This window comes from Cydia pomonella, chromosome 26, assembly GCF_033807575.1.
Source record: "Cydia pomonella isolate Wapato2018A chromosome 26, ilCydPomo1, whole genome shotgun sequence".
NCBI classification, from domain to species: domain Eukaryota; kingdom Metazoa; phylum Arthropoda; class Insecta; order Lepidoptera; family Tortricidae; genus Cydia; species Cydia pomonella.
Genome location: NC_084728.1, coordinates 7797856 through 7825680, shown reverse-complemented (window position 1 = coordinate 7825680; position 27825 = coordinate 7797856). Strand labels below are relative to the sequence as shown.

Genomic DNA, 27825 nt, shown 5'->3' with positions numbered 1-27825 from the left:
CCTAGCATCTCAGCAGTTATGGATGGCCAGCTCACTACATAGTGCAGTAGAAATCGCATAGTTTTATAGTTTTGTAAGACTATGTCCGAAAATAGTATCGAAATCGAGGAATTGCTAAGTTCTGAGCTAGCATTTCGACCAATGCTAGTCTGATACCTAGCATCTCAACAGTTCTAGATAGTCAGCTTCCTATTGCACTAGAATTCACACCGTTTTATCTTCTAGACCTAAATTTGACCGAGTTTTGATAGACTAAGTCCGAAACTACACTGTAAAACGTGCATTTCATTAATTTCAGTGATTGTACACTTTAGTTTGTGTTTGTCATTCATTCACCGTTACTTCTGTTTTACTCATTTCCTCAAAGGTTAACTGGAAGAGATCTCATACAGATCGCCTTTGTTGTATTTAATTTACTCTGTAACTGTGTTTTTCGTGTTTTTATTTCTATGTACAATAAAGTATATACATACATACATACATAAATCCAGTAAATGCTAAGTTTTGGGCTAGTATCCAAGCTAATGCAGGTCTGATACCCAGCATCTCAAGAGTTCTGGATAGTTCGGTCCCTAGTGCATTAGAAAACTTACAGTTTTATCTTCCAGAACGAAAATTGAAAACGTTCTGAAGGATTTTTTCGGAATAGTCTAGAAATCGAGTAAATGCTAAGTTCTGAGCTAGCATCCCAGCCAATGCAGATTTGATACCGAGGATCTCAGCAGTTCCAGATAGCCTGCTTAGTAGTGCACTAGAATAGATACAGTTTTATCTTCAAGAATGAAATTTGACCGAGTTTTATTAGACTAACTCCGAAACTACTTGGAAAATTGCTAAGTCTTGAGCCTTGCTTCCCAGCCAATACAGGTCGGATACCTCGCATCAAAACAGTACTAGATAGTCAGCTTTCTAGTGCACTATAATGCACACAGTTCTATCTTCTAGAACGTAAATTGATAAAATATGGATAAACTATGTCCGAAACTACTCTGAAAATCGTGAAATTGCCAAGTTCTGACTTAGCATCCCAGCCAATGCAGGACTAATACCTAGCACCTAGCATCTCAGCAGTTCTAGATCGTAAGCTTCCTAGTGCACTAGAATACACACAGTTCTATCTTCTAGAACGTAAATTGACGAAATGTGGATAGACTATGTCCGAAACTACTCTGAAAATCGAATAAATGATTAAATGCTAAGTTTTGAGCTATCCCAGCCAATCCAGATCTGGTACCAAGCATCTAAGCAGTTCTGGATAGCCTGCTCCCTAGTTCATTAGAAAACACACAGTTTTATCTTCTAGAATGAAAATTAAAAAGTACAGAAGGATTTTTGTTCGAAATAGTCTAAAAATCGGGTAAATGCTAAGTTCTGAGCTAGCATCCCAGCTAATGCAGATGTGATCTCCAGGATCTCAACAGTTCTGGATAGCTAGCTCTCTAGTGCACTAGAATACACACAGGTCTACCTTGTAAAACGAAATTTGACAAAGTTTTGATAGACTATGTCCGAAACTCTAAAAATCCAGTATATGCCTTTGAGCTAATATCCAAGCCAATGCAGGTCTTATACCCAGCACCTCAAGAGTTCTGGATAGCCCGCTCCCTAGTCCTTTAGAAAACACACAGTCTTTTCTTCTAGAATGAAAATTAAAGATGTTCTGAAGGATTTTTGTTCGAAATAGTTTAAAAATCGAGTGAATGCTAAGTTCTGAGCTAGTATCTCAACCAATGCAGGTGTGATACCCAGGATCTCAGCAGTTATAGATATCCAGCTCCCTAGTGCACTAGAAGCTACACAGTTCTATCTTCTAGACTGAAATTTGGCAGAGTTTTGAAAGACTATGTCTGAAAATAGTATCGAAATCGAGATATTACTAAGTTCTGCTCTTAGCATCCCAGCCAATGCTAGTCTGATACCCAGCAGTACATCTCAAAAGTTCTAGATAGCCACCTTACTAGTGCACTAGAATCCACACAGTTTTATCGTCTAGACCGAAATTTGACAGAGTTTTGATTATGTCCGAAACTACTCTAAAAATCGAGCTTAGCATAAGCTTAGCATTCCAGCCAATTCAGGTGTGACACCCTGCGTCTCAGTATTTCCGGATAGCCAGCTCCCTATTGCACTAGAATACATACAGTTCTATCGATTAGAACGAAATTTAACAATATATTGATAGTCTATGTCCGAAACTATTCTGAAAATCTAGGAAATGATTATATGCTAAGTTTATAGCTAACATCCCAGCCAATGCAGGTCTAATACTCAGCATGTCAAAAGTTATCGATAGTGAACTGGAATACACACAGTTTTATCTGCTACAAGCTACAACGAAATTTAGCAGTCTATAGGGAATATTACGCGAAACTCTGCGTAGGGGGCGCCACTACCACAATCCATCACGATCTGAGAATCTACCGCAAAACAAGAAAAACCGAAATTTCGTCATCTAACCTATCTATAACTCTTGCATATTCGAGCGATGAAGAGGCAGATAGCTAAATTTTGATTTTCGCGTTTCCCGGTGATACGTCAATGTCATATTTTATTATCTGTGAATACTTGTCATTACACAGCTTAAGGCATAGTACTCTATGTAGTTACTCTATGGTGTGCGAAAGGTGCTAGTGCTGCATTCTGGTGGCAGAACATTGCAGTAATACTCCCTATTGAAAGTTTAGAGCTTGGTATCCCAGCTAATGCAGGTCTGATACCCAGCACTTCAGCAGTTCTGAACGTTATAAGCCCAAAACTTAGCATTTACTCGATTTTTATTTTATTTCATAGGAAAATTTACAGTTAGAGTAACAAAATAGGTTTCGAAATAGAAGCATTAAGTTATGTAATTACAAGTTTCCACAGGTAGAAACTGCGTAATGTACATGACGTGCGAAATAACAAAATTAGTAATTCCATCTATGCTTATAATTATAGAACTCGGAACTTATAATCTTACTGGCTATCGAGCTTTTTTGTCAAAAAGCTACATTTTGAGATGGAAGCAAGCCACTTTACACGATGATAGTGGAGACCTAATAAAACGATTTTTTTGGAAGCACCCGTAATTTCGTCCCTTGGGAGCCAAGGTAAAGTGAGGTCTGTTCAAAAAAAGAAAAAAAAATCTACAAGCTTCACAAATCATTCGATTAAGATACATTTTGTGTCAATCGAAAAAAAATAGCATTGTTTTATTTAAAAAAATATACACAAAATATTTTTAAAGAAATTTAGTATTAAAGTATTCAAATAAAAACAAAACTTTTTGACGCTTTTTTTCAAAACGTGTCTTCCACGTTGGAGAATATCTACTAATAAGTACTTTATTATAAAGTCAAACATATTTCTTATCGAAAACTGAAAACCGCATCAAAATCATTTAAGTACTTTTTAGGGTTCCGTAGCCAAATGGCAAAAAAACGGAACCCATATAGATTCGTCATGTCCGTCTGTCTGTCCGATTATGTCACAGCCACTTTTTCCGAAACTATAAGAGCTATACTGTTCAAACTTGGTATGTAGATGTATTCTATGAACCGCATTAATATTTTTTACATAAAAATAGAAAAAAAAAACAATAAATTTTGGGGGTTCCCCATACTTAGAACTGAAACTCAAAAAATCTTTTTTCATCAAACCCATACGTGTGGGGTATCTATGGATAGGTCTTTAAAAATGATATCGAGGTTTCTAATATAATTTTTTTCTAAACCGAATAGAAAAAAAAAAATATGATATACATTACCATGCAAACTTCCACGAAAAATTGGTTTGAACGAGATCTAGTAAGTAGTTTTTTTTAATACGTCATAAATGGTACGGAACCCTTCATGGGCGAGTCCGACTCGCACTTGGCCGCTTTTTATTAAAATTTATGTTCCAGAAGTTGGCGTAGTTTTATTGACATGAAGATTTTTAATTAGTGACTACTTACAAATACCAAAACGTGTAACATGTAACGCGTAACTTACATAGACTTATATTGACTTGCATAGTAATGTATTTTCTGGTTTTGCTCATTGTTATGTGTAAATCATTCGTTTTAGGTAATATGACAGTGTACAATCATACAAATAAAATCTATTTTCGAAATTAACTGTCGTGAGTTATACTAACATTAAACTAATTCTACGGATTTCACTCATGTGTTTTTAGTCACTCGCCGAAGTCCGAAACATGTCGCGCGAGTGACTAAAAACACGTGAGTGGAATCCGTAGCATTAGTTCAAAATCTATTCTATTCTAACAAGTGAACAAAAAACAAATTATTATAAAATTTACTAATTACATGCTCTTTGGACTTATAAAGACAAAAACTTCCATACAAATAAAAGTAAGCCAACTTCTGAAACTTGTTTTTTAAAAACTGCTTAACCAATTTTGGAGCGTTTTTCATCATATATTAAAAAATATATTTGAATTTAAAATGAAAAACTTATTTTCAGACATTCTTCAAAGTCTAGGACATTATTTGCAAGAATAAAGCGCAAACAAGAAAGAATAGGTTTTTAAATATTTCACACAAATCACACAAATATTCTTTTAAGAGATTTAGTTTTAACTCTTTTTACGTAAATAAAAGTATTTTTGTTTTCAAATGATATATGATATATATGCACTAGGTATCAGACTTGCATTGGCTGGGATGCTAAGCTCAGAACTTAACAATATCTCGATATCGATACTATTTTCGGACACACTCTATCAAAACTCTGTCAAATTTTGTTCTGGAAGTTAGAACTGTATATATTATAGTGCACAAGATATTTGGCTATCTGTAATTGCTGAGATGCTAGGTATCAGACCTGCAGTGGCTAGGATGCTAAGCTCAGAAATAAGTAATATTTCGATTTCCATACTATTTTCGGATGCTGGATTTTCAGTGTAGTTACGGACATAGTCTATCAAAACTGTATAAAATTTCAGTCTAGAAAATAAAACTGAAAGTACTCTAGTTCAATAAGGAGCTGGCTATCCGTAGGTGTTCAGATGCTAGGTATCAGACCTGCATTGGCTTGGAAGCTAGCTCAAAACTTAGCAATTTCACGATTTTCAGAGTAGTTTCGGACTAAGTCTATCAAAACTCGGTGAAATTTTCTTCTAGAAGATAAAACTGTGTGGATTCTAGTGCACGTGGAAGCTATCTATCCAGAACTGCTGTGATACTAAGTATCAGACCGGCATTGGCTGGGATGCTAGCTCAGAACTTAGGCATTCCTCGATTTCGATACAATTTTCGGACATAGTCTTTCAAAACTCTGCCAAATTTAGTTCTAGAAGGTAGAACTGTGTGTTTTTAGTTCACTAGGGAGCTGGCTATCCAGAACTGCTGAGAAGCTGGGTATCAGACCTGCACTGCCTGGGATGCTAAGCTCAGAACTTAGCGATATCTCCAAAACGATACTATTTTCGGACATAGTGTGTCGAAACTCTGCGAAATTTCATTCTAGAAAACAGAACTTTACGGATTCTAGTGCACTAGAGAGCTGGCTATTATCATTATGGATGTTAGGTATCACTTTACAATTTCACGAATTTCAGAGTAGTTTCGAACTTAGTCTGTCAAAACTCGATGAAATTTCGTTCTAGAAGATAAAACTATGTGTGTTCTAGTACACTAGAAAGTTGGCGATCTAGAACTGCTGAGATACTGAGTATCAGACCAGCTTTGGATGGAAAGCTAGCTCAAAACTTGGCAATTTCACGATTTTCCGAGTAGTTTTGGACTAAATCTGTCAAAACACGGTGAAATTTCGTTCTAGAAGGTAAAACTGTAAGTATTCTAGTGCACTAGGAAGCTGGCTATCTAAAACTGCTGAGATGTTAGGTATCAGACCTGCATTGGCTGGGATGCTAAGCTCAGAACTTTGCAATATCTCGATATCGATACTATTTTCGGACATAGTATATCAAAACTCTGCCAAATTTGGTTCTAGAAGACAGAACTGTGTGTATTCAAGTGCTTTAGGAAGCTGGCTATCTAGAACTCTTGAGATGTTAGATATCAGACCAGCTTTCGCTGGGATGCTAAGCTCAGAACTTAGCATTACCTCGATTTCTGTACCATTTTCAGATATAGTCTTTCAAAACTCTACCAAATTTAGATCTAGAAGATAGAACTGTGTGTATTTTAGTTCACTAAGGAGCTGGCTATCCAGAACTGCTGAGATGCCAGGTACCAGACCTGCATTGGCTGGGATGCTAAGCTCAGAACTTTGCAATATCTTGATATCGATACTATTTTCGGACATAGTCTATCAAAACTCTGCCAAATTTCATTCTAGAAGACAGAACTGTGTGGGTGCTAATGTATTAGGGAGTTGACTATCTAGAACTGCTAAGGTTCTGGGTATTTGACTTGCATTCGCTGGGATGCTAAGCCCAGAACTTAGCAATTTCACGAATTTCAGAGTAGTATCGGACTATGTCTGTCAAAACACGGTGAAATTTCGTTCTAGAAGATAGAACTGTGTGTATTCAAGTGCACTAAGAAGCTGGCTATCTAGAACTCTTGAGATGCTAGGTATCAGACCAGGTTTCGCTGGGATGCTAAGCTCAGAACTTAGCATTACATCGATTTCGATACCATTATCGGACATAGTCTTTCAAAACTCTGTCAAAGTTAGTTCTAGAAGATAGAACTGTGTGTATTTTAGTTCACTAGGGAGTTGGCTATCCAGAACTGCTGAGATGCCGCGTACCAGACCTGCATTGGCTGGGATGCTTAGCTCAGAACTTTGCAATATCTCGATATCGATACTATTTTCGGACATAGTCTATCAAAACTGCCAAATTTCGTTCTAGAAGACAGAACTGTGTGGAGAGTAACGTACTAGGGAGCTAGCTATCTAGAACTGCTGAGATCCTGGGTATTAGACATGCATTCTCTGGGATGCTAAGCCCAGAACTTAGCAATTTCACGAATTTCAGAGTAGTATCGGACTAAGTCTGTCAAAACACGGTGAAATTTCGTTCTAGAAGATAAAACTCTGTATATTCTAGTGCACTAGGAAGCTGGCTATTTAGAACTCTTGAGATGCTAGGTATCAGACCAGCTTTCGCTGGGATGCTAAGCTCAGAACTTAGCAATATCTCGATATCGATACTATTTTCGGACATAATCTATTAAAACTCTGCCAAAATTAGTTCTAGAAGATAGAACTGTGTGTATTTTGGTTCACTAAGGAGTTGGATATCCAGAACTCCTGAGATGCCGGGTATCAGACCTGCATTGGCTGGGATGCTAAGCTCAAAACTTTGCAATAGCTCGATATCGATACTATTTTCGGACATAATCCATCAAAACTCTGCCAAATTTCGTTCTAGAAGATAAAACTGTGTGTATTCTAGTGCACTAGGAAGCTGTCTATCTAGAACTTCTGAGATGCTAGGTATCAGACCAGCTTTCGCTGGGATGCTAAGCTCAGAACTTAGCATTACATCTATTTCGATACCATTATCGGACATAGTCTTTCAAAACTCTGCCAAAGTTAGTTCTAGAAGATAGAACTGTGTGTATTTTAGTTCACTAGGGAGTTGGCTATCCAGAACTGCTGAGATGCCGGGTACCAGACCTGCATTGGCTGGGATGCTAAGCTCAGAACTTTGCAATATCTCGATATCGATTCTATTTTCGGACATAGTCTATCAAAACTCTGCTAAATTTCATTCTAGAAGATAGAACTGTGTGGATGCTAATTAACTGGGGAGCTAGCTATCCAAAACTGCTGAGATTCTGGGTATTAGACTTGCATTCGCTGGGATGCTAAGCCCAGAACTTAGCAATTTCACGAATTTCAAGTATCGGACTAAGTCTGTCAAAAAACGGTGAAATTTCGTTCTAGAAGATAAAACTCTGTATATTCTAGTGCACTAGGAAGCTGTCTATCTAGAACTCCTGAGATGCTATGTATCAGACCAGCTTTCGCTGGGATGCTACCTCAAAAGTTAATATTTACTCGATTTTTAGACTATTTCGAACAAAAATCCTTCAGAACTTTTTCAATTTTCATTTTAGAAGATAAACCTGTATGTCTTCTAATGCACTAGGGAGTGGGCTATCCAGAACTGCTGAGATGCTGGGTATCAGTTTTGCATCGGGTGGGATGCGATGCTCGGAACTTAGCATTTACTGGATTTCAAGACTATTTTCAGACAATTTCCATCAAAACTCCGTCAAATTTCGTTCTAGAAGATAGAACTGTATGTATTCTAATGCACTAGGGAGCTGGCTATCTATAACTGGTTTGATGCCAGGTATCAGACCTGGATGGGCTGGGATGCTAGCTCAAAACTTAACATTTACTCGATTTTTAGACTATTTCGAACAAAAATCCTTCGGAACTTTTCAATTTTCATTCTAGAAGATAAAACTGTGTGTTTTCTAATGCACTAGGGAGCGGGATATCTAGAACTGCTGAGATGCTGGGTATCAGATCTGCATCGGCTGGGATGCGATGCTCAGAACTTAGCATTTACTGGATTTCAAGACTATTTTCGGACAATTTCTATCAAAACTCTGTCAAATTTCGTTCTAGAAGATAGAACTGTATGTATTCTAATGCACTAGGGAGCTGGCTATCCAGAACTCATGAGATGCTGGCTGTCAAACTTTGGATTTCAGCTCGAACTTAGTTTTAGTTAGAAGAAACCTACAAATTTTTTTGATGTTCGTATCCCATACATATATGAAAAAAAATTTTTTTACAGTTTTGACTAGAACTCATTATAGATCGCCTAGAAATGTTACTAGCTTCCATTTAAATGCTATTTTGAGGCTGTGGAGTGGATAACGGCTGGGATGCTAGTGTGTCAAAATGGGAAGTTAGCATCTCATTTTCAATTTTCATTTTTTTCGCGTAAATAAGTAGAACTATTAAAAAAAACTACCTAGAACTATAGAACTATTAGGGATGCTACTAGAACTCTCAAGAAAACTTGAGATGCTAACACTTGATATGCTAGGTTCACAGACACGTCTCGTTACTCGTCATGCCCACCGTTCCCGGTTTTGTGGGCTTTTAGACGCGAGTCTAAGGACCGGCAATATGAAGTATGGAGCGTCGCGATTAATCGCGCGAGTAGGGCAGACTGTGGCCGGAGTGGGCAACATCGCGGCAGAGCGAGGAGCATAGTGTAGTGTGGCTGTAGTATTACATTACAGCGCAGCCGCCCACTCGACGAGTGGCATGGGAAGTAGTGAGGGAAGTATGCAGAGCGGCAGTATGGCGGCCGATGACGAGTAAGTCTGAAGCCACACTGGTGCGTTGCGTCGCGTTTTTTCGTCGCAGGCGTACACGCAGCGTCGACGCTACGTCATTTTATATATATTTTTTATGATATGCCACATTAATTACGCAACGCACCAGTGTGGCCTGCCCCTAACGTGGCCACACTACGTCTCCGTCATGCCTTAGGGTGTAAATTCCGGGATAAAAAGTATCCTATATCCCCTTTCAGATTATAATCTATCGGTGTTTAGGTGTAAATCATAATCTGTTCAGCAGTTTTAGGGTTCCGTAGCCAAAATGGAAAAAAGGGCGCCCTACTTGTGTTTATAAGCTCACTCATTAGTGTTTGAAGTCTTTAAAGTACCTAGGTATCGTCATGTTACGTGTCTTGTTTGTTTGCTGTTAGATTATTTTAAACTGAAATTCAAAAGACAAAAAATATCGTAGCCGAGAAAATTATACTCCGTTCCTCAAGGTAATGTCAGATTATATTAAGACTTCAAAAAACATTAATTCTGTTAGACAAAATTCATGATAATTAAATGAGACGCGCTTAAAAATTCGTGATAATTAAATGAGATGTTCGGGGATTTGACCACCGAACGATCTGTCGAAGTGACTAGTTTGCCAAAATTAGCTTGTATGAAATATAAATATATGACATATTTTGACTCTTATAAAAAGAACAGCAATGCCAAGCATTTATTAAGATACTGGCGACCCGCCCCGGCTTCGCACGGGTTAACCTTAACAAATATCACTCTATTAAAACGTGAAAACCGATTGAAAATCCGTTCAGTAGTTTTTGAGTTTATCGCGAACAAACACACATGATTTATAAGGTGTAGTGATGACCTTGAACATCATTGATGAACAAGAATGTATCAAAAAGTTAAAACATGAATCGAGATATTCGAGATGAGTGACTCACACAACAAATATGACCGTGATTGTGACGTTTGCCGTCCCTCTCGCTTGATAACACTGATAAGGATTGCGTTGGAAAATGTTATTTTTATGAGGCTACATTTAGGCACTGTTTACTGACATTATCATAAACATGTGTAGTATGTTTTTTTCGAAGCTCATTGACACGTCTCGGGAAAATATGGGAGAACAGAAGCATAAACCGCGAAATAAATATCAGACTAATGCGGACCCTTGTTTTCTCGATCTTTCTGTACGCGCCCTAAACCTGGACCATTAAAATCGAAACCCGTCGTAGGATAGAAGCGTTCGAGATGTGGTTCTGGCGGAGAATGCTCCAGATCTCGTGGACTGAACGCCGCACAAATTCATTTTATTCTCGACGAACTTAACATTAAAACGAGGCTCTCCACTGTTTGCACCCAACGTGTACTTGGTTTCTTCGGCCATTTGAGCAGGACAGCTCCAGATAGCCTGGAAAGCTCATAATCACTGGCCGTATGCCAAGGAAGCGTAGGGATGGAGGTATGGCCAAGCGTTGGGCGGACAGAATAACGTCAAGAGACAAAACCACATTGCAGGCTAGCATACACTAGGCCCAAGATAGAACGGCTTGGAGAGCACTGGTGAAGAGTGTCCACAGTCGTCACGTGCCTCAGCCATGAGGATACGACAAGGAAGAAGAGTATGTTTTTTATAATATGAAGGAAAATGTGCAGACGAATCGGAAGCAACTACCTTCGCCCATGGACACCTGCAACGCCAGAGGGGTTGCAAGACTTGAAAGTGCGTTGTCAACGTTTAAGAAAAAAATCTTTTATTTATGGTTTATGGTACTGGTGTCTCGACTGACCTTATGCAATATAACGGCATATTCACACAGTCGGCTGTGCCCTTCACCGATAGTGTGAACGCGCCCTGATGAAACCAATGTTACAAAGTCGATTGACTTATTGATCACATGAATAACTTGAATAAGCGTGTTGGTTTTGTGGGTTACATGTTAAAGTATTCATGGTACTACCCGAAATAGACTTAACTATCGTATTGTTGTAGTAACGCGTCGAACTTGGTAAAGTTAAGACTAGCGGTACAAATGATGTTTAGTGAAAAGCTTAAGGAGTGCCTAAAGTCTGTGTATTAGTTGTGTATAGAATGGATACAAGTTTATACTTCTATAGGTCTAACAGTTATCTCAGGCGGTTGGTAAAGAAGTTTCACGATTATTTTAAATAAATATTTTGGGACAGTCTTGCGAAATTCGACCTAGCCCCATAGTAAACTCAATAAGGCTTGCATTTTGGATACTAGACGACGATACATACAATAGATAGATAGAAATAAGTACTCAATACAGACTATAAAGTCTTTTAGTAGAAGGTAGATGAGTTTTGGTACAAAAGACTTGATTATATTTCTACTTATTTAACATAACACCAATCAACTTCGTGCAGCCAGTCAGTTCCTCCGTAGCTGACCATAAAGACTTCTTACCAACCGCCAACAGTAGACCTTAAAGTTCTCAATCTAAAAGGCTGCGTTTCCACCAGAGATGTGCGAGGATGCCCGCTCGCACGCTCAGGCGCAGGAGGACGCTCAGCGTGTAGCGATACACATCCCTCGCTACGCATCTTCGCACATCTCTGGTGGAAACGCAGCCTAACGACGAGGGTTTCAAAATCATGTCTAATTGGGAATCAAGATACATATTTGTTCAGTTTTTTCGTGTTTAGCACAGAGGCACAATAGGTAGTGTCTCGGTGCATATATGGATCACATATCACTGTAAGTTAAAGTTTTACCCAGCTGTTTAATCTGTACCCCTAGTGTAAATTTATTCGATAGCGAAACGTGACGTACGCGTTTGCGTTAAGTCTCATTTTGTATGTATGTCTCATCCAAAACGTCCCGCTTGGCGCGCTTTTTCTAAATCCCATACAAAATGAGACTTAAAGCAAACGCGTATGTCACGTCACGGTATCGAATAAATTTACACTAGGGGTTCTGTATTAAATTAAGTACCTAACTTTTAAGAAACTCGAAAGACGTTTTCCGTTTCTTACGGAATTTCAGTCGAGACGAGAGTTCCCATACCATACAAAACGAAGAACACTTAACGAAAATTGCTCAAACTCCATTCGCTTTCTGGACTCTGTGCGGAAAGAGTCGTAGAATGTATAGACACGACGACGCCTGCCTTGACGAGTAATGTCATGTTATTAAACAGCAGCCTATGGATCAACTTTACTCAAAAAACTTACAGCGCCCTGCGCGCGCAATATATAATAATGTTTTTAGGATGCTGTTGGGGCTGCCGCGCTATTGCAGCTCTAGCGGTATGTTCGCGGAGGCGCGCACCGACGGCTTCCACGCCATCATGCGCAAGCGGGTGGTGTCGCTGGTGCGGCGCCTGCTCGGTAGCGCCAACAGTCTCCTTACCACAGTCACGGACAGGGTAGATGGCGCTTTCTGGCAGTACTGGAGTAGCCTACATGCCCATAATAATCAATCTAGTGTACTAAATTATAAAATAAAATAGTTATTAATATAGGTTTAGTATATTAGGTAATAAGTTACTAATATAATATGGAAATTTAATTCTGAAATAAATGTTTATTTAATTTAATTTAATTTAAAGGCTAGATTTGACAAATCTGCGCGTCATCGTGGGTGACACGAACTATACCATCTATGGGTTCCCTAACATTTCACGACTCTTCTTTTTTCGCACAGACTATAATTATTGTTATACCGAAGAGCAATGAAAACGGGCCTCTAATGTAAATAATTTGTTTTCGTTGATCTTGCGAAAATCTAGAATTTCACATGAGATCTAAAAGTTATCGGTGCCATTGCGCTCTCCTAGGTAGAAACACTTAGTTTAGATCCCAGAACTGGGCACACGTACGTTCGCGAATTACATATTTAGTATGAGAGAGATGTATGATCAAATATCATAATCATCTTTTATTAATAATATAAAATTACATGTCAAATAGGTACTACAATATGTAGGTATTACTTAATATTATTCTTATGCTATGACATAGGTTTACTTATAAACAACTCTTTGTGGTCATAGAACGTCTGCTCAAGGAACCAATTTCGAAGTCTAGTTTTAAGCGTTGACGCACTTTTTGCAGTAACAATTAAATATATCATAATCTTAATATAGAAAATCATATATATTATTATAGAAATAAGAGAATTTGTATAATTAAGAACCATTTTTTAGAACCAGAATTTAGATCAATGTAACCTGGACCGGTTTCGTACCTTCATTCAACCATCTTTCCATTGATTTGTTGATTTTGTTGTCAGAAATATAAAAATGAAACGGAAATTAAAAGTCCTAAATTCATAATGATGACCAGTGGCGTCATTATATTATCACTGACGTGATGATTCACTGCTATACATCAACTCTCAGTTGTGCAAGTGACCTAGTTAAAATTAAAACAAAGATGTTCATATATACAAGCCAATGATAATAAACAAAACGTCACGTTTTCGTGTCTTTATACACTACCGGGATTATTATTTCTATTTTTGAGGATATGAAAATAAATAAAGAAGTTTCAATGAAGGATAATACAGCAGATTTTCCTTTTGATTTTCCTTGAAGACAAATTTAAATTTGTTTCTTTCGATGCCAATGCTCATTTTCTGGTGAAGCTATCATATGTATTGATGAAAGACTTATTGAAAAAATATTGATTCGAATCTTTTAATGCTCTTTGTGCGTTGTTAATGTTGTTATTTATCTTGAAAATACATGTAGTCGTTTCCTAGATATGCCTAATTTATTTGGACGAGTTTTTAACAAAACATCTCTTTACTTTTTCATTATATTCCCGGTTATTCTAAAGAGATCCCAACATGTAGAGATATTTTTTTAATTAGGCGGTTGAAAATGTTGAAAAGCTCTCTCTAGTTAACCCTTTGGTCCGAAATAGGCAACAGGAAAATTGATCGGTATACTTTTCTAGAATATCGCTGGTGACAGAAACTTTGAAACGGTGCCCAATAACTTAAGTGAAAGCGTAGAGTGCATATAGATCAAACACAACTGAAGCCCCATTGAGACAGTTCAAGAACTTGCTTGCAATATTCAATACAATGCTAACCACACAGTACAACAATGAATTCAGACGATCGACCAAATACCGCAATGATGTAAATCACATACAAGTTCTTGAACCTTCTAAAGTGGCTTTAGACCTTATGAACTCCATAATTTTGGATACCATTTAATGATTATATTTTTACTAAAATAATTCTTGTCAACAGCCGGCGGTGGGCCCCCTGGGTGCTATCAGCAAGGTGCACAAATCAGACCGGAAAATCGGGCACCGGCGCGTCGGAGAGGGAGGAGAGATCACCTACAAGAAGATCCAATCCTCGCAGATTATGGGCTCCATACAACTTGGTGAGTATTCATGTTTGATACACTTGATGCTTGTCTAAACGTTGTTATATCAGCAAGGTGCACAAATCGGACCGGAAAATCAGGCACCGGAGCGTCGGAGAAGGCGAAGACATAACCTATAAGAAGATCCTAAGTAATATTACTTGAGGATTCTAAATAGTATCTCATCATCATCACGGGCCTTTGCGTCTATTGCAGACGATTTAAGCATTGCTGTTTAGACAGCGGGTTTGGTGACTGTGGACGCCGATGCGTGAGCGGCACGACCTCTCACATTTTTGGCAGAAAAAGCTCATACCACCTGAGGTTCCAGTCCCGATTTGCTTTCTGCGACACCTTCTGCTATCTAACGTAGTAAACCAGGCTTGGTCGCATAGCTTTCTCCCCTCCACAACACGCTTGCGCCATCCATCACGGTCTTCAGCTAAAGTTTCCCAGGCATGGTGGTCGATTTCAAATGCTGACATGTCTCGCTTAACACAGTCTTTAAAGCGCAGCATCGGTCTTCCAACGTTCCTTTTAGCATACGCAACTGCACCAAGCAAGACACGTCGAGGTATTCTAGAGGATTCCATCCGGTGCACATGCCCCAGCCACCGCAAGCGTCTCTGTTTGAGAAGAGCGGCAAGACTGGGCAGCTGCGCTTTTTCAAGAACCCTCTGATTTGTCACTTTGTCCTGCCAAGTTATGCCTAAAATGTTGCGTAGACAGCGCATGTGAAAAGTGTTGAGCCGTCGTTCCTGTTTTGCATACGTCGTCCAGGTTTCTGCTCCGTACAAGAGTATACTTAGAACGCAAGTCTGGTATACTATCATCTTGGTTCTAACAGTGAGGTGTTTGTTACACCATACCCTTGAACGTAGTCTCCCGAACATGGTCGCTGCTTTGCCAATACGAATATCGATCTCTGCATCAAGCGAGAGATTGTTTGACACAGTCGACCCAAGGTAGCAGAACTTATTGACGACTTCCAGAGCGGTGCCATCCACCAGTATTCTGGGTGTTTCCGCACTGCCCTGCACTAATACGACTGTCTTTTTGGCATTGATGGACATAGAGAACAAAGTGCATGCCCGGGAAAACCTGTCCATGATGTTTTGTAAATCAGCTGCAGAGTTTGCCACAAAAGCCGCATCGTCAGCAAACAAGAGACTGTCGACGAAGAAGTCCTCGCGGTGTTTTGCTGATTTGAGGAGAGAGATGTTGTATAACTTCCCGTCGTTTCTTGTATGCAAATGCACCCCCTGTTGGTTATTACTAAAAGCAGCCTTTAAAAGTAGTGAAAAGAAAATACCAAACAGTGTGGGTGCCAAAACGCAGCCTTGGCGTACACCCCTCCTCATTTCAAATTGCTGGGATATTTTGCTGTCATAAACCACAGTGCCTTTCATGTCATCATGAAAGGATTTGACTAGATGGAAAAGTTTAGGTGGACATCCAATATTCTCAAGTGCCCTATATAGTCCCTCTCTGCTGACAGTGTCAAAAGCCTTATTGAGATCTACGAAGGCTACAAACAGAGGTGTGTTCTGCTCTCTACACTTTTCCTGTAATATGTATAAATAGTATCTAAATATCCACAAATGGAAAAAATCTTCTGCGACATTAGAATAATTTTCACAATTTGAATATCGCATAAATCAGTCATCGCAGTTTGAGATATATCAGAATTATGGGGGTGACAAAATCGTTTCAGATAATCGAGTATTCGCAAATCGTGGCACTATCAAACTCATTCAGTTACTGGAACTAAATCTTATATAATAACTTTTCCAAATATAGATAAATTTCTAAAATTCGCGCTTAAAAGTATATCTTTTACAGTCTTTGTTGTTCTATATTAAAGACATCACTTTTGAAACGTTATTTGATCCGCTACTTTTGATGCTGACTGTACTACTTGCGTATAATTTCCTTCATTTAATAATCTTCTAATCTGGTAACATGTTCGGTATAGGTTTTAAGGTTTCAATTATTGATCATTGTTATTTTCGAGTACAGTCGCCATCAGATATATCGGACCGGCCGTGGTGCTCAAAAATATCTGAACACTCACTCTTACGCCTTGACAATAGAGGCGTGTTCAGAAATTTATGAGCGCCTTGGGCGCTTCGATATATATGATGGCGAATGTACCATCATGTACGGCGTGTTATGCGGATTCTATGTGGTGGTTGGTGGTTGATGAAGCGTGAAAGAAGTGTGTTATGAGGGCAAGGGTTCTTATTGTACCAATTGTTTGGGATGACGAGCAATTTGTAAACAATAAACATGCGTATTTCTTCTTCGATTTTCCAACACAATTTACCTTGGAACAGTGGGTTTAGCCAAGTGTCAATTGTCTATAGAAAACGCCAATGGAAACTTAAATTAATGTATGAGAATGATCAAGTGACTTCGTTCACATCTGTTATCCTGATATATTATGGCTTTTCGATTGGAGTTTGTCTGTACACATTGCCATCATGGACGTTCTATCTAGCTTTGAAGATATGCAAGTTTTACCTATTCACTGTCAGCATCAAATATGTATATATTTGATTTCTGTACCATTTCGTACCTTGCCACGGTATATGAAAGCCGCTAAATACCACAGAAATCGATTTCCTTGACCATACAATAAGTCAAATAGATAGTGACGGCCAAATATATCGCAGCACACCTTTGTTAGTCTGTGCGAAAAGAGAAGAGTCGTGGAATTTAAGGGAGCCAATACATTGTATGACTTTTCCCCTTCCGCATAGAGTCTACTATAGAAATAAGGATGTGTTCTGATATAGTTGGTCACTTTGGCCGTCACTATGAAATGGTATGGTATCGTATGGTCAAAGAATTATATTTCTGTGCCATTTGGCAGCTTTCACATCGATGTAAAATCAAATAGCTTGACTCGCACGTCTCTGTATGTCACGAATATTCGCATCATTTTAAACATTCGGATTCGCATCAAATGAAGCGAATGTATTGTGTTTGCGAAATTGTCCTATCTCGTATGGGCAGTGCTCGTAAACTGTTTTCAGGTAATGCATTTTGCCCAGTATACAGCATTTTTCAACAATTTATAACATCCCGTTCTAAGGTAACTGTGTTTTATGTACTAACCGATTTTTTCTAATGAGGAATGATATAATTTTTTCAGCCCTATAGAGTGTCTCACTGCTGGGCAAAGGCTCTTTATCTCCATTTGGTCCTATCCAATGCACACTCCCGCCACTCTTTACAAAATGCATCAAGGTCGCCCCGCCATCTCCGTTTTGGTCTTCCTGTGGGACATCCATTCTGTGGGATCCAGTCTGTGGCTAGTTCCCACAGGATGGAATGATAATAACAACTACATATTCCCTAACATCCGTATTCGCATTCGGACATTCGCATCCTGGACATTCGGATTCGCATTCACATTCGCGAATGTGAAGAATGCGATATTCGTGACATCCCTGCTCTGTGTACCTCAGGAGAGAGTGGTAATGCAGCCTAACCTTGCGTACTTGCCACGGCCCCGTTAACCAAGCTATATGTGTTTAATTAACAGCTAATTTTAGCCGCAACGCACAAGGTTGGGACTTGGGAGTGCAGGATCCCATTGATATTATCCGGTATACTCTATCGAACCATAAACATTTATATGATTTACGGGTTTTGCAAGTGTAGTGTTTTGATGTAAGTACTTCCTATAACTGACTGAGTTCATGGGTGTTGGTGTGTTCAACTATAAGGGTTTAATTTTAATCTTTTGGCTTCACGATGTCAAATGTTGGAAGCTAAATTTGACCCACTTCCCGATTTCCGATTGAGCTGAAATTTTGCATACATATGTAAATCGGATGACAATGCAATATTATGATGACATGGAGCTGATCTGATGAAGGAGACAGGAAGTGGCAATGGGAACTCTGTGATAAAACAGCGCAAACTAATTTTGTTTGGGTTTTGGTACAAAAAATGCTTTTTTTTTTTACCAAAAACTTACACTCGCGTGCAAAAGTATTGCATCACTTTGCATTTTTTCAACTGCACCCAATATCTTTGTAATTCTAGAGCCGATTCTGAAAATTTTGGTATCAACTGAAAGCTTATAATCTAACGCATTAGAAAATTGGGAAATTTAATGAAATTTCAAATCTGAAGACTGAGAAAAATCAGAAACTGAAAGTAGCGACATATTGGTCGAGAAATAAATTTAGGAAAGTTAAGAATAAAAGTCATTTATTTAATACAAAATAAATTATTATTATTAAATTAATACCTGGTGTTGCCACCCCTAGCCCTCCTCACACAAATCAAGCGGTTTTTCATAGACCTAATTAATTTTCTAATGAAATCTTGTGGAATAGCGTCCCACTCCTCCAGCAAGGCTCCCTTCAGCTCCTCAACATTGGCCGGGGCAGGATTCCGCTTCCGAATCCTCCTTTTCAGGTAGTCCCACACGTGTTCAATGGGGTTAAGGTCCGGGCTCATCGCTGGCCAGTCCATGGTGTCTATGCCCACTTCGAGAAGGTAGGCTGCGGTGGCCCTAGCGGTATGACACGGGGCATTATCCTGCATTAGGATGAACCCCTCATCAAAAATACCGGCATAAGGAACAACATGTTCCTCCAGGATGTCAGTAATGTATTTTGCAGCGGTCAATCCACCGCCACGGCCCCCGCCAGGCACGAAAACCAGCTCTGTTCGCGTGTCGTAGGAAACGCCGCCCCAGAACATCACGGATCCACTGCAATAGGCGACCCTTTCGGAGAAGCAACATTGGGCGAACCGTTCTTCTGGCCTTCTGTAGACTCTTCCTCTTCGGTCACATCCATTCAAACATATTCTGCACTCGTCCGAGAAGAGAACTGGGGTCCATTGCTCAATGGTCCAGTCCATATGATTTTCTGCAAACTCTCTTCGGGCTGTACGGTGTCGCGCCAGCAATCTGGGCCCCGCTGCAGGCCTCCTGGGTGTCACGTTCGCTTTCTTGAGTCTTCTTCTTATTGTCCACTCACTGGCAGCCACTCCTCGTATCTCACGCAGACGCTGCTGGATGGCAACGCTTTTCAGGTGTCGATCTCGGAGAGATGTTGTGACAATGAAGCGGTCGTCCCTCTCTGATGTACACTTTTTGCGGCCGCTTCTTGGTCTTGAAGTAAAGGATCCAGTCCGTTGGAACCTCTGGTAAACTCGGCAAACTGTTGATTGACTTAAATTCAGCGTGGCAGCTACTGAACGTTGGCTACGCCCCTCTTGCAGGAGCTGGACGACTTGGCGGACTTCAGCTTCAGTGGTTTCCATTTTTCACAGGTCTTCTTCACGGGAAAATATGCGGAGATGTGTACCGGTCAACTTTTGATAAGTGACTGATAACAACCCCTCCTCTACCCCCCATTTTATAGGGGTCAAGGGTAGCGCAACTCGTGCGCGTGATAACGCGAAACCGCTCACAAATCGGGAAAATGCCGATAATTTGAAAAATACTGGGCCGTTTTCCATGTTTTTTAACTTTTCGTAAAGCTAAAACTTCAAGGGACATGATCCCATTAAAATAATTAATCGAAAATAACCGGTTTACAAAATTATTGGGTGCAGTTGAAAAAATGCAAAGTGATGCAATACTTTTGCACGCGAGTGTATTAAGCTCTAAGGAGCTTAATAAGCTTAAGGAGCCATAAGTTATGTTTCTTTTAATGACAGTCACACTTCTATTTCTATTTTGTTAAAATCTGTAGGGCTAAGATGGTCGGCTCTTTATCATTTGTCACCATGCCTGTCACGTTCTAACAAGTATGTAAGCGTGAAAGTGACGAACATAGTGACAAGTGATAAAAATGGAACCATGCTGCCATAGCTGTTTCGTTTGTTTGATTTTGTATTTTCTGTGTGTATTGTGGAAAACAAATAAACAGATTATTTGTCTATCTATTTATCTACCATGAAGTCCATGAACTAAGGTATGCTAGGTATACTTTGGTTAAATGCACAGCATTAGCTTTGGCTAATTTTAGCGGCAAGGTTGGGACTGTTGGGAGTGCAGCGGAAACCAGTGATATTGTTGTGGCACTCCAATGTAAAGTACGGCTACCACGACCTTGTCACTGAACTGACGCTGACATATTCGCTAACGTTTGCGTATACTTTCTATACACCTCGCTCGCAATAATATGCCAGTACGAGCGAGATGCATAGTAAGTACGGACACGCAAGCGGATATGTCGGTGACAAGCTAGTGGTAAGGTTACAGCTGCTGAGATAACCCCCTCAAATTTCTGTGTGTTTCCAAAAAAAAAAAAAAAACAATCAAATCCAAATGGACGTAATTAAGTATTTATCATCTAAAATCATCATTTGAAAGTCAATTCTATCAGATAACATAAGGATACGACTCAAAATTTGCATCTGATTACTTTGCCCCACATGTGGATAAAATGCAACTTTCTCATTCGTTTTTGAACAATCAAGAGGGCCTTTACCAGTTGGTGTGGTGAAAAAAAAAACATAAATCGGTGGCGCTACAATACTGGATGATTTAACAACTGGAGACGACTTTAAGAACATAACCCTCTGTCGAAAAGCTCGGCCAATGGTTATATGTATTGTATGGACTGACGTTTACCTGACACGGCTATTTATACGTTACGTAGAAATTTTACGTTACGTTATGTATGGACATTTGACGTGCCCCTCCCCCGCAATAATCGGCACACTGTTTTGTACAGAAAATTACAGTCAAGGCGCCTCCAGTTTTCAAATCTTCCAAGCCTAGAATACTTGAGAAAAAAATCTAATCATAGACAGCGCACTTCACTCCGTCAATAACGCCTAGGTTCTTAGCTATTCTAGCGCTACTCTGGAGAGATTTGGAACTATTATTTATAGCTGACAGCTGGACACTTTTGCAACAGTTCTGCCTAAGGAGATTCTGTTCCTTGCCTCTACCTTCCATAACATTGATAGTCACTGTGACGAAATGGTACGGAAATTATAATAAGGTGGTGGTTTTATATTATTATTATTGTTATACGTGTTTATTTTATCTTCATATTACATTTATATTTGTGCCTATTAATTTTAAGCGTTAAGTCTTAGTGTTCTTTACATACCCTGCACCAACTATGCTTCTCTGTTTGGCCTAAATGTTGACTGGTAGAGAATGCCGCGTGGCATTAAGTCCGCCTCTTGTCACTGTATATTTTTTACTGTGCAATACAGTTTAAATAAATAAATAAAAATAAAATCAAGGTTCAGATGCAGAAGGCGGTGATCTTGGACACGGCGCGGATAGTCTGGCGGTTCATCTCTCTGCGGCCCTGACCACCGGCAGCTTGGGCCCAGCCCCGCTGCTGGCGGCACACTAGGTTAGGTTTTTTATAATGTGTTTATATGTATTGTTTTGTAAGTGTTTTTATATTTTACTTTTATATTCATATTATAAATAACTTTATTGTCCATTACTAAGAAAAATACATGTTACAAACAAGACAGGACATGAGTGAGTAGGTAAAAACAGGCGGACTTATCGCTAAAAATATCGTTATATTCTTTGACTTCACCTAACCACTGAAAACCATTAGCAGACATAGTTACTTGTCCCCAAATTGGGCAATTTGGCGTAAAATTGGTCCGCACACGCGTCTCGACCTAGTGGACTGTAACTGTTAAACCATTGACTTATATCTAAGGACGGGCCTTACGGGCAATAAGAATGGGGCCAGTACAGCGGTGTCACGTACACGAATTCGAGCCAATCGTGCAGTCTAACGCCACAACGATTTTGGTTGATGAGTTGGCAACACGCGCCGCGCGCGCGATTGGTCCGAATTTGTGAGTGACACCGTCTGACCATTCTAAGTGCCCGTAAGGCCTGTCCTTAGATATATGTCAATGTGTTAAACAAATTGTCAAATAGCGCTTAAGTGTACCTGACTGTCTTCAATGTAGTGGTGTAACCATGCCCATGCCCCTGGTAAATTCGCAGATATTTGCCATTTTACAAGCTTTTATACTTGCAATGTTTGTGCGACACAAATCTTGCAAGCTGTTAAACTCACTTCCCATTATTCGATTGAGATGAAACTTCACATATACAGCGTATTTTTGTTTGATTTCCATTAATTTCAAGGTTGTATCCCTGAGCTTAAATTAAGTAACTTTCTCAAAGACTTTCGAAGATAATCAATAATTATTTTTTATTTTATAAGGCCCTTACGAGCGTGTACGCCTTAGGGCCTGTTTGCATATTGATTAATGTTTAGTACATACAAGTTCCTAAATTTGCTACTAAACGTAAGTAGGTACTATCTGGGACGATCGATGTTCGAAATGACATTGATATGTCACAGTTTTAAATTACGATATTTATCCTCGTTAATTATTAATTATCAATCACATTTTTAATTTTCATTAACAATTTACATATTTAATTTTTTAATGGTTTGGGAAGCAATAATCGGTAACCCCCTTATTGATAAACGTCTACTAAAGTTGACAAGCCGCTAATAATCGTTTGTCCCTTTCCATCATACCTATACGTCGGAAAGGGACAAACGATTATTAGCGGCTTGTCAACTTTAGTAGACGTTTCTGAATAAGGGGGTAATTCTTTATAATTGTTAGAAATAAATTGATGTTAATGCAAATTAATGTTCAATGTAATTGTAAATTAATTTTCCTTCAATTTTTAATGGATAATTTTAATTAACCTTTTTGATGTGTAATTGTTTATGGTCAATTGCATTAACGTTCTGCCAACACTGTGTGACAATGCGTCAGAAAACAGACATTTTGTGTTTTATCCTGAGTAGAAATAACCTAATAATTGATGGTTTTTCAAAAAAGTATTCTACACTTTTTCTGAAAATGCTCGTGAAGTTTTAATACAATCCTCCCACTGACCACTCCAGAGTATCGATTTCTGCCAAAGCAATCTGTACGTACTTTCGTGGAATGAAGGAAATCTGGCGCCTTGCCTAACGTGCTTTTAGTGCTTGTTATGTCTAGTGTATGTCTAGCCCTAAACCCTGGATTTTCTTGCCTTTCTTGTCCTTAACAAACAAATATTGCTATGTAGGGTGAGCAAAGCAAACGTACCAGTGTGGAAAAAATGCCTACGGGCAATAATTATATTACTTTTGTAGTGTAGAAAAAAATTATGGCCATACATATAGGGTCTTATAACAAAAAAAAAAAAAATATATATAGGACATTATTACACAAATTGACTAAGTCCCACAGTAAGCTCAATAAGGCTTGTGTTGAGGGTACTTAGACAACGATATATATAATATATAAATATTTATAAATACTTAAATACATAGAAAACACCCATGACTCAGGAACAAATATCCATGCTCATCACACGAATAAATGCCCTTACCAGGATTTGAACCCGGGACCATCAGCTTCGTAGGCAGGGTCACTACCCACTAACACTCTCAACAGTACAGTATAACAGTCTCATTATATGAAAATATTTGACTTCGTTACGTCATTTCTTCGGTATATTAGGTATATTTAAAAACATTGTGACCTACGCAAAGTGTGACCGTGGCGGGCAAAACCTTCCACTTTGTCACTTGCTATAAGGACGCCTTGACGGGTTATTCATATGAATATACAAGCAAATCTCGTCCGTATGGCTAGCGACAATTTTTAAGTGTATTTCTCTCATTGTTCGACTAAATCCGCCTTAACAAAACGTTATACAATAACGTTACGTATATTAAATAAATAAATAAATAAATAAATAAATAAATAAATAAATAAATATTATAGGACATTATTACACAAATTGACTAAGTCCCACAGTAAGCTCAATAAGGCTTGTGTTGAGGGTACTTAGACAACGATATATATAATATATAAATACTTAAATACATAGAAAACACCCATGACTCAGGAACAAATATCCATGCTCATCACACAAATACATGCCCTTACCAGGATTTGAACCCGGGACCATCAGCTTCGTAGGCAGGGTCACTACCCACTAGGCCAAACCGGTCGTCAATATTAATAGTTAATAACTTCCCCGAATCTTCTGACACCATCTCATCAAATTACGAAAAGATGTGAATAAATACTCTTAACTACTAGATCTAAAACGTTACATAAGCTAATTAATACAATGTTTATATGATTTTTAAACTGATTGATGAGTAGTTTTGACCAAAAACTAGTCGGATGCTTTAACCGGTTGCAAATGTACTTTGTACGATGTTTGTGACCAAACAAGTATGTGTCTATGGTTATATAGATCTGCTAAAATTTAGCAATACAAAAATATAATATATGAAATAAAATGAAATAGAGCTTGCGTCTTGAGCACACATTTTTGTTGATAAAAGTTTGTACCTAAGGGTCTATTTAATCGTATACATTTATAATTTACATAATAGATATATACAAAGGTATTACTATAATTAGCTTAAATCTAACATAGGTTTTTGAGGCACTGTACCAAGGATGCTAGCGGCATTTCCTCGATGTATCGCAATGCTGATACTTTGTGCGAGGAAGCCGCCAGCTCTTCAGTCACCAGTTACGTCAACCAGACGCTTCGCTTTTTCTGCAAAAAAATTGTGCGCGCTGGGACCCCATGGAGCTAGAGTTTCAACGCCAAATGGTACAAAATGATACTCTCTCTCTCTCTCTCTCTCTCTCTCTCTCTCTCTCTCTACCGAGGCTCTTATGTTTATTACGTTTCAAACTTTTGGCGCTTTCCGCCGCTGCGCCCGATTTGACATTAGTCCGTTGGAGGTGGGCCGGTGCCAGTGTGTCGAATGCCTAAGATTGCTTGGGTTACAACTTAGAAGGTATTAGCTTTCGAAAAGCTAGTGCCTGCGTCAATTTTTAGAATTTGTTTGCCAATCCCAATCTCTCTTAGCGAGCTATGACAAAATTCTAGACTAGAGATGATTACGAATGCATAAGATTCAAGATTAAATCACATTAAAAACATTTTGACCCTGACTTAGTGCAGATTGCAAAAGTAATTACGATTTAATTGGTTTCTCTTCTACTTTGTTTCTAGGTTAAATATCTATTACGAATTGGGGTAACAGGTTTATGACTTTGTTTGTATTTATAAGTACAGTCACGGAGATATATAGGGTGGATTTTCTTTCTGGGTCGTTCAGAGCAGCTACCAGATCCGGTGTTGCTACGCGAAAACGGTCTGAAGAAGACCTTCCTTCGATTTCAAATTAATGAAGATTGGCGTTTATAGATTTTGAAGGTTGCGAGAAAAAGGTCAGTTTGACAAAAAAAAAATATGCCAATCCTATCGAGGATCAAGAGCTTGTATGGGACCAAAAAAACGTTGGTCTATTTGCCTCTCTGTCGCTCGCGTTCGAAATTCGAATATGCAAAGCCATGCCATACAGAGGCAGATGATGAAATTTCGATGTTCGCGGTAGGTCGTTCGATCTCTGATAGGCTTAACTGTGGCTGGCTGTACAGTAATCAACAAGGTGGGATAAATCACGAGTTTTAATAACTCATAAAATAACCGTTATATCTGATTGATTCCCCCTACGAATACGAGTATTATGGCGAATTGCATAGCATTGACCAGCTTTTATGGAATTAACGTTAATAAATAACTAACTGGTAAATTAGAAATGCATGGCGAACATTTTTTTAACGACGGATAGACTAAATTGACGATATTTATTTTAATTAAATTGCGGGTTAAGAAAAGTTCTTACTATAACCTTTAAAAGAAGAATCGTGTGTCTGTTTGTCCGTCTGCTGCCCTCTATCTCCGAAACTACTGGGGATGGTCTAAGAACTTGACAAAGTACAAAATGTATTTTCTTCACTTTTAATAATTTTATCAAAATGATTTACTGTCAGATGTTCCATCAGAAAATTCCACGTCATTTCTGTGAAGCATTTGCCTGGCATTCTGCCTAGATCGAAGAACAATGGGAAACACCTATGACTCAGCTCTCCTAATTAAGATTATTATAAAAATGGCGATGACCGATGTTCGCTTTGTATAATTGTATGTTTGTGTTTTCCTTGTGGCTTGTATTGTATTACCGTACAAAGTATGGGTTTTACAGAGATGTTGAGTATTGTCTTTCCTATTTCTCAAAGCTAGCATGGAAAATACTATGTAAAAAAAAAATGGGGCCTGGATGGAAAGTGCCTTAAAACCTTAAGTTAGCTTATTTTACTTAAGGGAAACATTCTTTTATTATTAAAAAGAAACAAAATGTATTATTTTTTGTCTCGCCCGGGAATCGAACCGACTAAACATTCCAAAAAATATTCTCTCGCTATTTTATTCCGCTAGTTAGCCGATACAGATAATGTTAATGTTCAAAGGATACACTCGTTTGTCGCACAAAATATCCATCAAATCGAATATTAAGTACACAAGTATATTTTTAGACAAGCAGATTGTAAAAAAACCTTTGAATGAATGTTGTTTCTTTTGAAAAAATGAAAGTAGGTTTCCTTTAAGTGAAATGAGCTAGCTTAAGTTTCACTTTCTTTTCAAGGCCCATATTTTTTTTCCACCATGTATATAAAATTGTGATAGGTACAGATCAAAACTGCACAAAAAATTTACTAAGTACGATTTACTATTATATTTTTGGATTGAGTCACGTATTATAAGTTCATACAGTTAGTTCGTAAAAGTTTGATCGTAAATTCAAAAGCGGGATAATTAAAAAAAAAATGCTAATATAACGCATTTAGGGTGCTTCTATGGCTTCCATGATATTGCTGTGCGTCGACTATGTTTTCTGAGACGCGGACTGATAGCTTTTTATTTATTTGTAGTTTTACATGTATGTAAAATGTATAATTGCTGGTGCAATAATAGTTATTTGTTTTACAAGCGGGCAAAGTTGTTGTTTAACCGCTCGTGCTAATATTGATACCCGAGCAAGGGAAAGAGTCCAAAATTGAAGAGAAGTGGAATTCGAGAAGTGGAATCTTGAGCGTTGCGAGGGTTTCAATGCACGAGGGTTAAACAAACATTGCCTCCGAGTGAAACAAAATTTTTCACCACACCAACACGAGGAAACTACTAACTATTTAATACCACAAAATGCAAATGAAATGAAATCCAAATGAACGTAATAAAAAAATAATCATTCAAAATGATCATTTAAAAATCAAAAAGAACGCTTAAACCTTGGCTAACGCCAGGTCTTTTAAGGTGCATCCGCCATAGAGACCGTCTTCATAAAAAAAGTCAGAATGATCCAAATAACGAAGTTCTACTCATCTCATACAAGCGATATCGTA

General features: G+C 38.6%; 1 protein-coding gene across 12 annotated transcripts in view; it reads left to right on the top strand.

Annotated features, from left to right (window-relative positions):
- LOC133531992 (phosphatidylinositol 4-phosphate 5-kinase type-1 alpha) overlaps window positions 1-27825 on the top strand; it is a 126068-nt gene that overhangs the window by 23488 nt on the left and 74755 nt on the right. For all 12 annotated transcript variants that reach the window (XM_061870459.1, XM_061870460.1, XM_061870457.1 and 9 more), the window contains exon 3: window positions 14448-14586. In XM_061870459.1, coding sequence (XP_061726443.1) covers window positions 14448-14586 — 139 coding nt within the window. The remainder of the gene's footprint in view (window positions 1-14447; window positions 14587-27825) is intronic.